Source organism: Colletotrichum gloeosporioides, assembly GCF_011800055.1.
Source record: "Colletotrichum gloeosporioides strain Lc1 chromosome Unknown consensus_1, whole genome shotgun sequence".
NCBI lineage: Eukaryota > Fungi > Ascomycota > Sordariomycetes > Glomerellales > Glomerellaceae > Colletotrichum > Colletotrichum gloeosporioides.
Genome location: NW_025544646.1, coordinates 307,560 through 325,390, shown reverse-complemented (window position 1 = coordinate 325,390; position 17,831 = coordinate 307,560). Strand labels below are relative to the sequence as shown.

Genomic DNA, 17,831 nt, shown 5'->3' with positions numbered 1-17,831 from the left:
GTGACCTCGAGACCCTCTATCAGGTAGATGGGATACAGCAGTGTCATGAGTGCTGTCGGATAGGGCCGATGGCTATTAATGTTGAGACATCGGACACTTCCGATAGAGTCGGTACACAGCGCCCAACAACAGAGCTTCGATCCCACGCACCCATGGATACTGCAGCTATTGAAGCTCCCGTAGGCTTGGAAATTATGAGTCCGTCTGATTTTACTTCAATCTCACGGAGGTGTTGCTGATTGGGTTCTTGCACTTTTGGTGCTCTATTATCTAGTTTCCAATTTTAATCGAGACTCTAAACCGAATCCAATCTAGTAATACAAACCATATCTCTTCTATCCCGAACGCTCAATTCTCTTCGTAATCATGAAATTCTGACTTCTTTTCTTGAAGTCATTCTTGGGTACCCTCGCAAGCCAGTACAATCCCGCTGCAGCAGCAATATTGAAAACACAATACGCCCAGATGAACCCAAAGTCGCGCCACCGATTGTCGATGCTCATGTTCATGCTGGACAAAAAGTCGTTCGTACCGGCCATACCGCAATACTGGCAAGAAGTCGCATTCCCATCGACGACATAGCCGCCGTTGCTCTGGATGTACGACGCCATGTAGTCGCCACATGTACTACCACCTGGAGCACTGAAACCCAGCAGTTCGTTGGAGCTGCAGGTGACTGGCGCGTCTGCGAGACTCACGCTGAGAAAGCCTTCGACGACGTAGGTCAGAGGGTTGACTCGGTACATGAATATCCAGAAGCCTGGGAGCTCGGTAGGCCCTGCGAGAACACTGAAAACACGAGATGTCAGCATCGATACTGGAATAGGAAGTAAGGTGATGAACATACCCGCAAAACGCGAACATGAGAATGAAGATTAGGTTGAGAATGCCGCCGGCGACTTCTGCGCTTCCCAGGCCAGAAATGAGGAGGTGAGCGAAGGTGCTTGAGAACAAGAAGAAGACCCAGCAGATCAAGAACAGTGTGAGCGCACGTGAATGCACCGAGTCCGTCCACTCTGCGTTGCGGTCGAGGCGCATGGGGAAGTACCAAAACAGGAAGGAGAACACGGCCATGAGCGAGTTCCAAGCCATCTCAACGATGATATTCGCCAAGATGAAGGCTTTCCATGAATACGCTTTCGCTGGCCTCTCACGAGCCTCGTACACCGTTCGTTGATGAACAAAGGCGGGCATTATTTGTTGAACCAGTTGGTTGAACAGGAAGAGGAAGATGTAGACGCCGAACATCTGGTTCTTGAGACCACGCTCGGTGTTTTCGTTACCCAGGAGAGTAAGGCCAATGAACAGTGCCTGTTAAGAATTGCATGGTCAGTATTATGATTTGCGGCAGGAAAGAGCTTGGGGAATCCGAACTTACCGAGCCAAACGTGACGACCGATTTCGAGAAGATGTAAGATGGGCTTCTCCAGTACTGCTGGAAGACCCTTGTCGTCACCTCTCGCACTTGTGTTCGGAAATCCGCCGCAAACTCAGCATACGCTGAAGAATCATGGACCTCGGCGTTCGCCTGAGTACTTTTCTCGTCTTGGCTACCCGAAAGCCTCGCAAGTTCCATCTGCACCGACTGGAACTCCTGACTCTCGCGCCACACAGTCGGCCAGTCGATGTCTGTATGGGCCTTCGGAGCAGCCCCAATCACCTCGAGCATGTACTCAGCTGGGTTAGATCCAGGCTTGTAGGCTGGGGCACCGTGACGGCTGAAGTAGTCAATCAAGACATGAGAATTGCGGCCGATGTCGCCGAAATAGACTGTGCGCCCTCCTTTGGCTAGCAATAGCAATCGATCGAATCTCTGAAAAAGGGACGCCGATGGCTGATGAATCGTGCATAGAATAGCTTGTCCGTTTTTCGTCAGTTTTTCCATCAAATCACAAATCGACCAAGATGTCTGACTATCCAAGCCGGACGTGGGTTCATCGAGGAAGAGAAGCAATTGAGGACGCGCGGCTAGTTCGACGCCTATGGTTAGGCGTTTGCGCTGCTCGACGTTGAGGCCTTCGCCTAGGTCGCCGATCACGGCGTCGGCATATTCCTGCATTCCCAAAAGATCGATGACGGTGTCGACATAGGCTAGTCTCTCCTCACGACTATACTGCTGAGGTTGTCGTAGAACAGCGCTGAAGCTCAGGGCTTCTCGCACGGTTGCGGTGTGGAGGTGAAGATCCTGCTGGGTCACATAGCCCGTCTTGCGCTGAAACGAGGAATCTCGTAGATGACCGTCAACGAGCATCTGACCGCTCACGATTCCCATGGTCACGCGGCTGGCGAGCACGTCAAGAAGACTGGTCTTACCAGCACCCGAAACACCCTGTCAATCGAAACGTTAGCATTGACCTGAGGCAAAGGAAGGGTGGGTTCGCAACTTACCATCAGAGCAGTCAAAGTGCCTGGCTTGACCCATCCATCGACGTGCTGCAAAATCTTTCGAGTCTCGCTCTTGACCTGCACCTCGTAACACACATCCTGCCAATGGAACACCGAAGTCTGCTTCGCTATGTCCGGACTGTCGCTGTCACTCTGGTTCTGAGTTGTCGACGATGCGTGGCTAATGTCGGTGTTCTCCACATCCGTCGTTGCTCGCTTCACCTTCTTCAAGGCCTTGCGAGTGAAAACAAGAACCTCGCCCTTGGATCTCTCAGAGGAAACCCACTCAACGGCAAAAAGGTACATCACCATGAAGAAGATGGTGAGGGCCATCAAAATGCCAAAGTTCCTCCATCTGTGGCTCGGGTCGAAGTCGTACACGACGCGAAGATGCTCCTCGCCGCTGACGAAGCTGGCACCCGGGGCGGCACCGCCGATGTCACACACTCGCTCGTTGGGCTGCATTGAAGAACCAGTGTAGCCCGCGCCTGAGGGAACGAACTGCGCGCAGCTGAAGTTGCGCCCGACAAACTCATTCAGTGCAAGACTTTCTTGAGCGTAGAACACTGGGTTGACCCAACGTAGCCAACCAATCCAATCGTGAAGGTAGCCTTGAGGAATGGCAAAGCCGCTGAAGAGCATCAGGGCCAGCAGAATGATGGATGAGGGTGCCAATGCTTGCGCGATCGTCTTGGTGACTGAACCGAGGAAGCGGAAGATCATGGACATGGAAACCGTGATGCTGAAGGAGAACAGCAGAAAGAAAAAGAAGGGACCCGCATCTTCGCGTCGGAGGTTGGTCATGAAGTAGATCGGGATGTTGATAAAGAGCGAGTTTAGCAGCTTGTAGGGTAGATCAACAAGCATGGCAGCTACTGCTTCGCTGCTCGGGTGATAGAGGGCGTATCGCGCATGCTTCTCGATGATCTTGCGCTTGCCGTAGAGGGTCAGGATTTCCAGGATGCTACCCATCGCGTTGATGAGGATGGTGTAGAAGATGAGGAGCATGCGGTTGTACAGAGTCGACGAGTCGGGTTTCAAGTTGTAAAAGATGCTGGAAATAATGAGCGATTCGAAGAAATTGGTCGAAAGCATGGTGATCGTCATCCAAGGCTCGCTGATCAAGAGTTTGAAACTGCGCCAGAGATTGAGGTTGACCTGCTGGAAGAACGACAGGGTGAATGGCGAAGAAGGGCGGGTCTGCTTGGATTGGTGCGCTCGTCGTGTAGCCAAAAACTTGGCATGAGTGTCGCCACCCAGGGGAAATTCGCATTCAAAACGGTCGATCTCATTGAGGAGCAGCTGGCGATCTCGACTCTCCTTCCAAGCCTGCGCAAACTCATCAGGGCTCCGTGGCGGCGGCTTGCCACTCCAGTCCGGGTGTATCACTCTCTCCGCAGCACTGGTCATGGAGGTCAGGAAATCGGCAGTTGTCTTCTGCTCAGGGCACTGAAATCCGAGGCCTTCGAAGTAGGCTTTTGCCTCTGTCGCCTTCCCAAAATAGATCTGTCGACCCTCGTAAAGGACCACGACCTTGTCGAAAAGCTGCATCCACAGTTAGCACATGGAAATAACTCTGATACAGGTCTTTTGGAGGTCTGGATTCAACTCACATCGTAGGCCTCCTGAGGCGCCTGATAGATAGCCACGCATGAACTGCAGCGGAAAATGTCTGCCTGCATGCGGAGAGTTCGGCAAAACTCGATAGCGTTCGCGGAATCAAGTCCTCTTGTGCTGTTGTCCCAGCACTGAAGTGGGGCATAGCTCAAGACTGCCTCAGCGATAGACACTCGCTTGCGTTCACCACCACTGACGCCTCTCACGAAGTCATCTCCAACTCTGGTGTTTTTGGTGTGAGAGATACCAAGCATTGCCATCACAACATCCCGCAGGTGCTCCGCGTACTGGTGCTTGGAGATGCCATCAGGAAGGTCCATGTTCTGGGGGCATCGTGCCCTGGCAGCGAAGTAAAGGGTCTCTCCGACTGTGAGATAGGGAAAGTGGTAGTCAAATTCGGCCGTGTAGATGGCTTCTCCCCGAAAGCTCGTCCGCATGTCCTCCGGCGAGATGCCTTGGTAGTTGAGAGTCGCCCCATCGGCGATATAAAAGCCATGGGTGTCGCCAGCAATGGTCTTGAGAAGCGTGGTGCAGCCAGATCCGGGGGGCCCTAGCACAGCGAGCATCTCACCGCTTTGGACAACGCCTTCCAAGCCGTGAAGGATATCGATACGCTGTTGTCTCTTCGACGGCGAGAATAGCGATGCTGCTTCGAGAACGAAGTTGCCAACGGTCTTCTGGTAGTCCATCGTGGTGCCCAAGCCATACACTTGAAGATCTTTGAAGGCCAGACCCGCTGTATTTGGCGCGTTGCCAAGCAGTGCTTGAGTCTGGATTCTGTAGAACTCCGCGGCCCATTTTCGAGCGTCGAACTCGTCGCTGTTGGGGTTGAGTGTCTTGTCGGAAGGCTCAGGAAATAAGGAGTGACCCTGACCACCAGGGTGAGATGCGCTTGTCAAGCGCCTAGCTAGTTCGTTGATCTCCTCGCCGACCAAAATCTCGGCATCTGACTGGCCAGACGGGGTGACGTCGGCATCCAAGTTGTATTGGTGACCACCGGTCTTGTGAACGTCATGTTCAAAGAGGCCCGTTGATGGCATTGCGAAAACAAGCCTTCGGGCGCCTGTGTGGTTGAACCGTGCTTATGCGATAGCTGATTGGGGGAGGCCGCGAGATAATCAGGCTAATAAGAGACAACTAAGAGTGAGGAAAGATGAGATAAGATCGACCGAAAGGGTGTATCAGCAGGCGATGAAATGATACGAAATGCAAGTCTTTCCAACTCAAAGGGTCATTGAAAACCGAAACCTCTATGCCCGACTATAGGAGGAACTAAGCAGACCAAGAAGCCTTCAAGTATTCCATCTAATACGAGATGTCCTTGGCGACGGGGCTCGAATCTTCCAGCGGTCAGCTTCACCGCGTGTGAATGACTCTTTCGAAGGCCTCAAAGTCAAAGTTTCGAAATGAATCCCTACATGATGAAGTTTTCCCGGAAAGTGCGAAGTTCCTTGGCTGGCCGATCCGGCGTCGCCCCCGGGATGGAGAAACAGCGGGACGGGTGGGCAAGCCGCACTTTCGGAGAGTGCGAAGTGCCGGACAAGTGGGGGCTTTCTGGCATTCGCAACTTTCGATCAATGGGAATTGAGCAAACCACCCCGCCGAGAGGTGCGGCTTGCAGATGGAACTCCCCAATGGGGTAATGGCGGATGTAAGCTGGGAGCAGCTAACGATCCGTGTTGTCCAAGTCTCGGGAACGTGGGCCACTAGCTGCGGATGAGAAGCTTCTCATTCGTCAATCGGCGAGAATGACTCTGAACCCAGATCTCTTTGTGGAGAATGCTGTGCCCTCGCCAGCTTGGACTGGACAAACGACGTGATCCATCAGCGTCAGGTTGGCGTCTTCTTGGGACTTTCCATCTTTTCCATCTCTCAATATCGACCGCTTTCATCCCGCAGTACTCACCAACCGTTCTCCCGATCCCTGAATCATCTGCTGCCCCCTCGCATTGGCTGCCACCCCGGACGTTCGCAGTCTGCCTGCATGTTCCGAGTTTTTGACTCTCCATGGATCGGCCAGGGGTTGTTGTGGTGAATGGCCTGTCGGTAAGCTTCCATTTCACACCCATCTCGTCCCGCATCCAACGCAATGTTACCGAGACCTACATAACGTTATGCTGGGATCGGACGACGGATTGCCGGGAATTTAGCTGATGAATCACTTAACAGTGTACAAACTGCAGAAGCAAGAAGGTATGTGCTGACCAACAAGATTCCATATCCAAGACTCCATATGAGCAAGTTGACTAATACCAGTTAAGGTCAGGTGCAGCCGAGACACCCCAACATGCGAACGATGCAACAGTCAAGGTCTCTCGTGCCATTATCCACAGCGACGGACTAGAAAGAGTATCAGGAAAGAGATACCACGACATCAAAGGTTTGGCTCCATCTCACCTCATTTATCAATGTGAAAAGCTTATCAGCTTCTATTCATGCAAAAGTTCTGAGAGTGAGACCTTGTCGTTGATTCTCGAACGGCTGCAACGCATTGAGGGCAAATACTCGCCCAAGCCTTCATCTCCTATTGCAGGCTCCTCGTCGCAACGACAAAAGTCTACTTGCAGTGCTACCGATGATGTCTCCGAGACACCATATTCCACTCCGAGTCCGTCTGGGGATCCTTCTCCAATTCCTTCTGTCGAAGACAGCATAGGGCTCTTGCATTTGAGAACAAAGCCATCCGAGGGCATTTCTCCGGGATCTCCCCCACTCGATGTGGCCTCCACTCTCAGTGACACCTTCGATCGGGTCCGAGATCTGAGGTTGAAGCGCACTGTTGGGCTGCAAGCAATCACCACAGAGGGTGTTCTCATCCCACCGGAACTTGCAAGGACTTGGATCCACAGTGAGACTCTGCCGCAGCCACAGGCATGGTTATTTCTTACTAATGAGTGATTCCTTGGCCCAGACTACTTCACTTACACGCCCACGGAAACGTTCCTCAGTCTTGTTGACAGGAAGATGATTGAAATGATACCCGACATGCTGACCATGAAGCATGTCACTCTCGACCCTTGTATTCTGATCGTATACTATGTCATCCTTTGGCGTGGATGCTACATCCTTAACACAAGATCCTTCCATAGCCCCGATCGGAAGTATGCACGACAGCTATACCTATGTTGTTTGCGTGCCATCCCAGCATGGCAGCAAGAAGCAACTGGTTCAATAACAGACTTCATTGCTGCCATCTTCATGGTGAGCCAAAGCCAATTACTGCAAAAATTTGACCACGAACTGACTTGCATCTAGACTGGAGTTGCGACGGAAATGTTCGACTTCGACTCAAGTTTGGAGATGCATCAGCTAGCCTGCGACTATGCCAAAGGCCTTCACCTGCACAGTCTTGATGGCAACGATTATTTCGCAGTGACCGAGCCTGGTTCCACAAGAACAGATGACGACCGCAGAGGCATGTGGGAGCTTATTCAAACAGATCTATTCTACCACTTGATTTACAACAAGCCGGCAAAACTGTTCCGAAGTCTTGACAGCTGGCAGGTCAACTTGCCGTGGCTCTCGCTCGACTCGACTCCGAACAACGATGCGCCAGTGCCAACCATTGCATTTCTCGTCCGCAGCCGACTCACCTTCGTTCTGATCCACTTCTTTCAAATGATCAAAACGCTTGATAACGAGTCTGAAGCCGTGAATGCTATCGAGCCTCTTTGTCACGAGATCGAATCACTGCTCGAAGAATGGAGGATTGTGAGTTATGACCTTGTCCCAAAGATGTCACGGAGTGCTTGGGGATCGCTAACAATACGCAGGAGGATTGGGTTCAGCGATCTGCGCACGAAAATGACATGATCAACCTGTGGATTTTGGGAGATCTGCTGCTCAACGGCTACACTTGCATCATTTTCATGCTCCGGAAGGCGACGCTTCTCAAGACCAACTCACCTAACCCCATCTCCTCAGATGATAACATACCAAAGACACACCTGTCGACCAGGATATCACGTCGCATCCTGGAGCTGACATACCTCATGCTGCATGTCTGGAGGTTCCCTGCAGCTGAGGCCATCTCGTACATCTTGGGCGCTTACCGGGCTCACATTGCATATGCCCATATCGCAAGCAACATGGTCAACTCTCCAGACCTCGACGATGCGACTGCTGACTTGGACTTGCTAGACCGTGTAGCCCAGAGTATTGAGACAGCAGCCCAGGAGGAGTGCGATTTTGCACCTTTGGTGAGGGTGATGAAGAAGATCAACGCAGAAGTCCGTGAGCGTGTTACCGGCGTCGCTGGTGATTAGGTTGGACAATCACTTAGATCAAGGAGTGGCTTCACATTCAATGAATACACGCCTAAAATATCAGTGATTTTGTTGGATTATTTACTCAGTGAAAGTATCGTCGCCTCGTAATCGTTGCGTAGCTAGAGTGCAGAGCCGTTGGGACTCCTTCGGCTCGAGCCGACGGTCCTCGGTCTACTCGAGAAGCGTCGGAACGCTCCGATCAACAGCCCTCGCAGTTATATTCGCCCCCTGCAACGCTCAAAAACATCCAAAGATGAATTGTTTGAAAAGAATTACCTGTCCCACGATTGGCGAATACAACTTGCGGTATTAGTCAGTCAATGCCGAGTTCAAGATGTACCTCCACGCATCCAGACCCTTGGCGCGCCTATCAAGAGGCTCCCCCCACATGCGACATGTTGGTCTCAGAAGAGGCCTGGCATCAGTGAGCTCAGCCAGCTCTAAGGCGAGACTGAGTCGCTTCGAGACCGATCATACAATTGACTATGCCGACCTCACGCGTCGGATTGAGTCAAGTCGAAAGATGTGAGTCCACATCCCGCATTCTTGAACATGACACTGACAGTCACCACAGTCTTGGGAGACCCCTGACCTATTCAGAAAAGGTCCTCTTCGCCCATGCCGATAATATTGGCGATGAGCCCCTACACCGCGGCAAGACCCAGCTCAAATTACGTCCTCGGCGAATCGCATGCCAAGATGCGACAGCTCAGATGGCAATCATCCAGTTCATGTCCGCTGGTCTTGACTCCACTGCCGTGCCTACGACTGTTCACTGCGACCATCTTATCGTCGGCAGGACAGGCCAGGACGAAGACCTTCCCCAAGCTCTGAGCACGCATAAGGAGGTTTACGACTTTTTGTCAAGCGCATGTAAGAGATACGGTATGGGCTTCTGGAAACCTGGCGCTGGAATCATCCATCAAACTGTTCTCGAGAACTATGCTTTTCCGGGAGGCATGATGGTCGGCACAGACTCACACACTCCTAATGCGGGCGGAATGGGGATGATTGCAATTGGCGTGGGCGGGGCCGACGCGGTTGACGTGATGGCTGGGCTGCCTTTCGAATTAACTGCACCGCATATCATTGGCGTGAGATTGACGGGCCAGCTGTCGGGATGGGCTACGCCCAAAGGTGAGCAAGCATGATTCTAAGCGATAGCGACGTCGGATCTGACCCAATGTTTAGATGTCATCAACAAGTTGGCGGGTATACTTACTGTCAAAGGGGGAACTGGAGCCATTATCGAGTTCTTTGGCCCGGGCACTGAGTCTCTTTCCGCAACTGGCATGGCGACGATTTGCAACATGGGTGCTGAGACGGGAGCCACAACTTCGATTTTCCCATACTCCGAGGCGATGAGATCGTATTTGCAAGCGACACATCGCCACGATGTCGCCGATGCAGTGCGCTTTGCATCTTCAGAGTTGCGAGCGGATGAAGACGCCCAGTATGATAGAATCATCGACATCAACCTTTCCGAGCTAGAGCCCATCATCAACGGACCATTCACACCCGACCTGTCAACGCCAATTTCGAAGCTTTCGGACGCCGTTGACAAGGAAGGATGGCCAAAGGACTTGACTGCAGGACTCATTGGTTCTTGTACCAATTCCTCATTTCAAGATATGTCAAGGGCCGCTGAGTTGGCGAAACAGGCGGTGGATGCCGGGCTTCAGCCGAAGATGCCACTCTTTGTGTCTCCCGGAAGTGAGCAAACGAGGAAGACACTGCAGGAGAATGGGGTACTTCAGGTGTTTGAGGAGCTCGGAAGCAAGCTATTGACGAATGCTTGTGGCCCGTGTTGTGGTTCTTGGGATCGTCAAGATATGGAGAAGGTAAGCTGCTCGATGTTGGTTGGAGATCAAGCGCATATGCTAACTCCGAAATCAGGGCGTCAAGAACTCTATTCTCACATCCTACAACCGCAACTTCACTGGCCGTCTTGACGGAAACCCGGCCACTCACATCTTCCTAGCCTCACCAGAAATGGTCATGGCGAAGATATTCTCAGACGACCTCAGTTTCAACCCCACTTCGGACTCTATTGTTACCCCCTCAGGCTCTGACTTCCGCTTCAAGCCTCCAGGTGGAGAGGCTCTGCCGTCTGATGGGTACGCAAACACGGACTACGTGTACAGCCCCCCACCATCGACAGGCCGCAACGAAGTCGAAGTCCAGATCGCCGAGACGTCGAAGCGACTCCAAAGACTAGCCCCGTTCGAACCTTGGCATGGAAAAGACTTTGAAAATTGTGCTATCCTGATCAAGGTTCAGGGCAAGTGCACAACGGATCATATCACGCCCGCTGGCCCGTGGTTCGCTTACCGTGGCCACCTCGGGAACATCTCAAACAACACCCTGATTGGGGCTGTGAATGCCGAAACGGGAAAGGTCAATCAAGTGAAGAACTGGTTGACCGGTGAAGAGGGCGATGTTCCTGGTACCGCCCGGGCTTATAAAGAAGCCTCGCAGCCCTGGGTCGTGATCGGGGATCATAACTATGGAGAAGGCTCATCCCGTGAGCATGCGGCGTTACAGCCGCGCTACCTTGGATGCGTGGCTATTATGGCTAAGAGCTTTGCGAGAATCCACGAGACGAACCTGAAGAAGCAAGGACTGCTGGCGCTGAAGTTTGTGAAGGAAGGCGATTATGAACGGATCAGTTCTTCTGACAGGATCAGTATTGTGGGTATCAAGGATTTGCAACCGGGGAAGAACGTTGAGGTCAGGATTACGCCGACAACAGCAGGTCGAGAAAGCTTCACCATCGAGCTGAGTCACACATTGACAGGCGAGCAGATTGAGTATTTCAGAGAAGGAAGTGCATTGAACCTAATGGCGAAGAGGAAGCAACAGAAGAGTTGAATAGCATGAACAAGATGCGAACAGGATAGAAGGCAGCTCATATAAAATATCAGCATGAAAAGCGAAATCAGCATTCTGCACTTGACTGACTTTTTGTAGGTTTCGGAGTGGACTTCTGCTGAAGTAATTTACTTTGAAGGTTGGAGCAGTCAAGCTCAGAAGAGAGAAGGGAAAAGCAAGTAAACCACGAAAGGTCTGTGAGTTCCCAAGAGGCAAACACAGTCGGATTTTATAATCTCAAAAACAGATCCGCAGTCAATCACTATTCTAAACAGATCTTATTGAAAATATGGACAAAACTTTAATCACAGGGGTAGTTGAAACCTAAATCCAATTTGTTGAGTGTGAAGAAATCATGGACGCTATCGTGCTGTTGCCTACAAACACTGCGAGCTCAAAAGGCGACATGGGGCTTGGCAGTACTACCACCTCAGTCTCGTCTAGTGGTCCTCGACGGGGTTTCTTTACGCGCACATAGTTATTGCAAAGCTTGTTGCTGTCAGACCCGGCAGAAAGAAGCTCCCTTGTACACTCTACATGCCCGTTTGAGACGGCCAGGTGAATAGGCTGGAAATTTGGGCCCCCAACTGACCATTTATTCCTGTTGGCGGTAATGAGGTCATTGCCCTCGTAGAGCGAATCCAAGAGCGGTTTTATGCATTCATGAGATCCATAAATACAAGCAAAGTGGAGAGGAGTCAAGCCAAAGGACTTAGTGACGGTGTATGGATATGCCCCTAGCTCTAGGAGAAGCCTCACGGCACGGGGTCGGTTGGCCATGACTGCAGCATGCAGCGGGCCTCTGCCTTCGTGATCCACCAATTCCAACGAGGCACCCATTCGGACAAGTTCCTGAATGTTTGTTTCATTCCCGCCACATGCTGCGTGAAATAAGACTGAGCGGCCTCCAAGATCAGTCTCATTGATCTGCGGTGGAAAACCCTTTTTTCTGCCGGGAAAAAAGCTAGTGACAGTATTTCCGTTAGCTGCGGCTCTATGAACTGGAAGCTCGCCGCGGCAGTTGGTGTGATACTCCGGTTTTATTTTCCCCCTGACAACTTTGAGGGCTGAGGACATGCCCTGGTTCAACTCCCGCGCGCCAATATTGCTGTCTTTTGCATAAGCTGCAAGCAGATGTGACAAAGTCTCCCCAGTGTTGGTCGTGAGGCCCGCCTGACCATAGAACCTTTTGGTCTTATCCAACAGAAATTCCGCCGTTGGATAGGCTTGTGACAAAATAGCAATGTGAACCGCCATCCATCCACTCTGCGTCTGACTTGTCAAATCTGCTTTGAGGCCGAGCAGTGTTTTCATTAGTACCGGGTATGGCTTTGTAGCGGCCCAATGTACAGGGCGGAATCTGTCAAACTCAGGCGTTTGGCATTCGATCAGACCTTTCTCGTTTGAAGTTAAGGAATAAATTGAACTGAAATCTGAGTTGCGGACTGCTTGAATCATATCCGTCTGCCACCCACGTTTGGGGACAACGATGTCTTCGAACTCTTTGGCGATACTTTCTATGCCCTCGACGCCTATTCTAACGCCGTCAGGCGATAGCAATGCGTCACCAGAAAAAATGTACTCCAGTCTATCCTGGTAGCAGCATTGCCGAGTAACGTCCTGAATTCGGTGCATGACATCACGAGGGAGAGCGGGTATTGCATCTGCCGGCTGAGGATCTTCGCTTCTCAGGAAAGCAGAATTGACCTTCGGCATGAAGACCGATAATTGAAGAAATCGTCTCCCTCGATGTTTGTGGTTCGTTACATGAGCTAGAGCATGCCCAAAGAATCGGATATCGCTGCTGAACGCTGCTTCGGAGGACAGATTGAGCCATCGGTTGCTTTCGTACACGCCCTGGAGATTGCTACCGTCGAATGGATGCATTTCGTAACAGAGATTCCACTCCGAAAATTGGCTTTGTAATCCCACAGAGATGTCAACCAGGGGGTACCAGTCCTGCTCATATCTGTAGCCAAATCTTAGAGTGACTATCGTTAGGCCCGACTGTGGCTCTCTGATTGGCACCACGGACGTTGTCATGCTGAATCTCTCGGGAGGAAATGCCTCCATGACCGAGAATGATGATGATGATGATGATGATGATGATGATGATGATGATGATGATGATGATGATGATGATGATGATGATGATGATGATGATGATGATGATGATGGTGGTGGTGGTAGGATGTCATGCGCGCTCTTAAACATATAGGGGTTGATCGTTACTTCTGGCAAGGCGTAAGAGGGCTTTTGCTTGATATAAACCATGGTTGTTGCTCCTTTACCCTTCATGTCTGGAACGCCATCTTGGAAGAACTGTACTCCGGATGTGACCCCTCTATCTATTCTGGCAAATTGATTGCCCCATAGGCGCTTCAACAAAATGCAAACATCTTCTCTTAAGAGTGGCGACTGAGACCTGAAGACTGTGCAATCCAACACAGCAAAATAGTCGGAGCTATCTATGGGGAAGAGCAACATGTTCGTTCTGAGGCCCTTGCTCGTCATACTAGCTGGCTCGCTGTGTTCAGAGTCCAGAGGTTGAAGTGGTCGAATGTGGTGTATTCCGAGTCCGGAGAAAGCACCCGGCGAATCCGCGAGCAATCCATGGAGAGCTTGAACGCCGGAGGACTCTTGAGACTTCATGGAGCCAAGTGCCCATAAAAACAAGGATTGGTCCCCAGTTTCCTTCAGTATCTCTTCTTGAAGTCGTATGAAGGCTTTAGACCCCTCTCCATAAAGAAGAGGCATGTTGACATCGAATAAGCCAATTAGACAGTATGCGATATCTTCCGCTCGTTTTGTCTCCCGTGCAGAAGCCCAGCGCATCTTATCAGCCACGCTAACATCACTCAACAACATTGTGCCGGCAAGAATATCGGGATAGATGCCGGTAATCTCTGACAGAACTTGGCAGAAAGATTCATTGCCAGCCTTCAATGTGTCAATGCCTGATGGCTTACGAGAAGGGTTTATCATACCTTTTTGGTGTCCATGAGAGACCAGTCAGAGGCGTAGAACTCTACAACGCGTGGCGCGATCAGCTCTTGGAGCGTCCAACCTCTCGTAAACCAGCGGCTGGTTCTGAATTGAGATTCCCTTTGCCCCATGCTGCGGATCCCATCCGCATGAACATCAGACAAGTATGCATAACAAACGGTAGCTTTCAAGTACCAGAGATACATCGAGTTGATAGACTCAGAAAGCTCTGCACTACTAGCTTTGTCGATACAGCATGTATCAACCCAAAGGTAGACAAAACCATGTCTTCTTGCCAACAGAGCTGCATTGAGTATTTTGACAAAGCCAGCTGAGTTTCGGATGTCTGTGTTGGTGCCGAATTCCCTGCGGTCAAAGTCCGAATCTGAATACAATGTCAAAGCATTGAATTTGTCAAACGTGACCTCGTCGTCGCCCCAAGTGTGGGATAAAATGGCATATTGAGCAGGAGGGTCCCCAAGAAATGGTTCGAGATGGAGTGCTTTTGTGTCCGTAATATTAATGAGCCACATTTTGCGGCATTTTTGGTGATACCCCTGGCTTCGTAGAGGCAAAGGGCTATGAGGGTGGAAAAGAAGATGGAAAGAGGGGTTTGGACACAAGCCAGGCTCCAGGGTTTCATAAGACTGACGCAGAATCACACACACTGATGACACGTTAGCGAGATCATGTGATGATTATTCTGAGAAGCAGACTTTGTTGGGGTAAGAACCAATCAACGAAATATCATCCATGTCGCATTTGCATGCAATGATGACTGGTTCACAACGCTGGCCCCAACTTGCCGACTCCCCCCCGAACCCGTTAGCACTCACTTCCAGAACACCCTTCCTTCCATGAGCCTGCGTGCGGTTCGGTACACAGTCGCAGAATCAAGAGATCCGTCCTTCCCATAATCCGCCGCTACATCCAGAGTCCCACTTGCGTGAAATATTCTCACATCACCACCGGCATCACTGTTTGTTTTAACACACTCAGATACAATTGTGCCCTCTGCGGTGGCAGCTGCAGCCGCAGCCAGCGCAACAGTAACAGGAATAGCCTTGTGAGGTTGGTCGACCGACATCGCCCGCGCAACGAGGGTGTTGGTCTTCCCGTCCTTGGGTGGCGACACGATGGCGATCTTCGGGACACTTCCAGGTACCTCGTCATTGGTCTTGGCTAGACCCATTCTTACGCCTGCGGTCCGGCGAATCTTGTCCAATGTCTGCAAAAGTGTTGGGTGATCCTCAATCCCCTGAGGAGTGATGGTTCCCTCGACACCAAGCGTCGCAGCCTGGACGAAGACACAAGGATTGCCAGCATCGATGCAAGTAACCTTCATGCCCTCAATCTCATCTACCTTGGCCTCTGTCGGAAATAGCTTCCCAGTTCGAGACCCAGCCGGGTTGAGAAACTTGAGCTGCACCCTTGCCGCCGTGCCCGCCACGCCGTCAATAGAAAAGTCTCCATGAGCAGCGGCCTCCTTCCCGTCAAGCGGGAAGATGGACTCAATAACTTTGCCTGTGTTGGTGTTGAAGACCCGCACGGTCGCCTCAGTCGCTCCGTCGAGAACCTCAACGAGACCGGAGTCCACCGCGTAGGGGCCCACTGCAGCGCTCATGTTGCCGCAGTTGCTGGAGTAGTCGACATTCGTATTCTTGATGCCGAGAGAGACAAATGTGTAGTCGACATCTGCATCGGACCGGTCGCTCTTTCTGATGACACAGACCTTGGAAAGACTGGATATGCCGCCGCCGAGACCGTCGAGTTGCCGGCCGTATGGATCCGGGCTGCCGATGCTGCCGAGGAAAATGCGGTCCCACTCGGAGCGGTCGGCCGGAAGGTCCTCATGGCGGAAGAAGATGGCGCGGGATGTGCCGCCGCGGTAGTAGGCTGCTGGCAAACTGCTTTGGGCGCGAATTTGGAGCTTGGTGGATATCGACGCCGCTGAAGAGAAGCGACCTGATGATGTGGTGAATTGTGCCAGCGGGCGGGCGCCTCGGCCGCTGAAAGCTCTGATTGAAGCCATTTTGCCAGTGAAATTAGTTGTCAAAAATTGATTCACCAGAAGGCACTCACTGAGCATTAAGGGGACGAAATCCGGATGGAGTGCAACGCAGTAACCGAGACGGGTTTAGCCCGTGTTTCCGGTCTCCGAGGTTGGCTCTTCGGTTACATCCGATACCTCAATGCCGGCTTTGCGTGTAGGCGCCTTCAATGATTGCTGCGATCATCGGTGTAGTATTTCCAACTTCACTTATGAACAACTTGCTGCTCGTTGCATTCCTGAATGAAGTGATGATCTTGTTGGCGAAACACATAATCTCGACGAGATCGCGGTTGGAACAGGGGTGTTTCGCTACTGATAAAACTTCTTCGGGTTTCTCGCCGTGACCTTTCCCCATGTCTCATCGCTTCCGATCCAATCCCTGAGATTTCTTACAATGAGTTCATTATCGATTACTCGGAACTCCTCGATGGCATGTTTGCCTCTTTTCAAGCGATCCTTGCCCTCGCCGGTGTGTGGCCAGTCACTGCCCCAAATTAACTGATCAGGTACTCTCTCAGCCAGGGCCTTGATAACCGGCTCCATGTCGTCGTATCCGGACCCTGCACGGCTTGAGAGTCGATACAGTCCTGAGATTTTGATGATCACTTTTGAAGCTTCAGCCAGTCTGACCAGAGACCCGAACCCGGGCTGTTCGGTCGGATCGATCGCCCGCGTTCCACTGGCTGGCTCTAGTTTAGAGGAGCCCCGCAGTCCGCCTACATGGTCGGCAATGACCTCGACTGGAAGCTTTGATATCGTATCAAAAAGATCATTCCATATTGATGCAGCGCAGAAGAGTTGAATCTTCCAGTTAGGGAGGGCCTTGACCCTTGCGGCTGTTTCGATCACCACTCTGCGGAGAGCTTCAACGTCGGTACTCTTTCCATCGGCTTGCATATTGATCCTGAGACCTCGAACGCCTAGACTGTGCATTGACCAAAGTTCTTCGTCGTTGGTGCTTGCAATGTCGACCACCGCAATACCTCGGGGAGACTGGGCCCCATCGTCGCGAAGTTTTCGGAGCAGATGTAATAAAACAGTGTTATCGCTGCCATATGGCGAAGGTTGAACCAACACAATGTTGAGCGCTTTCTCTTCTGTCAAACTTGAGCTGAAGTTCAAAAGTTGCTGAAGGGTTGCTTGGGCCGGGGTGTAAGCCCGGGATGCTGCAAAGGGTCCGATTGTTGAGTCAAAGACATGGACGTGCGTGTCCCAGCAATCGGCCGAGAGACATGGCGGGGCCGATTTTGGCTTGGGTGGGCTTAAGAGAGTTAGGAACCAGCTCCGTGTAGAATCCGATAACTTACTTCATTGTGGCCTTACTAGTAAATGCCCTACCCAAGCTTGTTTTCCGCCTACAAAGGATACCTGATAAAGCAGTTGCTGTTCTGTGATTCTTCTGAGCAGACGCAGTAGTCAACATGACGCGCTGGTGCATTTCACTCAGTGAGGTTTGGCACCAATTAGTGAGGGGGCGAACGGGTAAAGCCCGTCATCGACGGCCTTACCCCGAAAGCAGTGAGCCCCACTCTCTGCACGGGGTCTTCGGATCGATCCGACGGAGTGACGCCGAATTCTTTCACAGGCTCATGTCCTTCTCAGACCGAAGACAGTATGCCCCGGAATGCGATCGCGACGAACTTCTCATCGAT

General features: G+C 51.6%; 5 protein-coding genes across 5 annotated transcripts; 1 reads left to right on the top strand and 4 right to left on the bottom strand.

The window, feature by feature from the left end:
- Window positions 1–335: 335 nt before the first annotated feature.
- On the bottom strand, window positions 336–5,042 carry GCG54_00009875 (ZEB2-regulated ABC transporter 1; the record flags this gene model as incomplete). Its single annotated transcript, XM_045409812.1, has 5 exons — window positions 336–789; window positions 848–1,311; window positions 1,379–2,329; window positions 2,389–3,930; window positions 3,999–5,042. 5 exons carry the CDS (start codon window positions 5,040–5,042, stop codon window positions 336–338), a joined length of 4,455 nt encoding a protein of 1,484 aa, XP_045271349.1.
- A 2,158-nt stretch (window positions 5,043–7,200) lies between these two features.
- Window positions 7,201–11,141, top strand: GCG54_00009874 (Aconitate hydratase; the record flags this gene model as incomplete). Its single annotated transcript, XM_045409811.1, has 7 exons — window positions 7,201–7,203; window positions 7,258–7,713; window positions 7,776–8,235; window positions 8,696–8,795; window positions 8,845–9,407; window positions 9,462–10,111; window positions 10,167–11,141. The coding sequence occupies 7 exons, from the start codon at window positions 7,201–7,203 to the stop codon at window positions 11,139–11,141; spliced, it is 3,207 nt and encodes a 1,068-aa protein (XP_045271348.1).
- Window positions 11,142–11,465: 324 nt separating this feature from the next.
- On the bottom strand, window positions 11,466–14,659 carry GCG54_00009873 (uncharacterized protein; the record flags this gene model as incomplete). The annotated part of the gene is made up of 2 exons (XM_045409810.1): window positions 11,466–14,105; window positions 14,129–14,659. The coding sequence occupies 2 exons, from the start codon at window positions 14,657–14,659 to the stop codon at window positions 11,466–11,468; spliced, it is 3,171 nt and encodes a 1,056-aa protein (XP_045271347.1).
- A 299-nt stretch (window positions 14,660–14,958) lies between these two features.
- GCG54_00009872 (3-methylitaconate isomerase) lies at window positions 14,959–16,158 on the bottom strand (the record flags this gene model as incomplete). Its single annotated transcript, XM_045409809.1, has 1 exon — window positions 14,959–16,158. The coding sequence occupies one exon, from the start codon at window positions 16,156–16,158 to the stop codon at window positions 14,959–14,961; it is 1,200 nt and encodes a 399-aa protein (XP_045271346.1).
- Window positions 16,159–16,488: 330 nt separating this feature from the next.
- GCG54_00009871 (uncharacterized protein) lies at window positions 16,489–17,491 on the bottom strand (the record flags this gene model as incomplete). Its single annotated transcript, XM_045409808.1, has 2 exons — window positions 16,489–17,440; window positions 17,487–17,491. The coding sequence occupies 2 exons, from the start codon at window positions 17,489–17,491 to the stop codon at window positions 16,489–16,491; spliced, it is 957 nt and encodes a 318-aa protein (XP_045271345.1).
- Window positions 17,492–17,831: the final 340 nt, after the last annotated feature.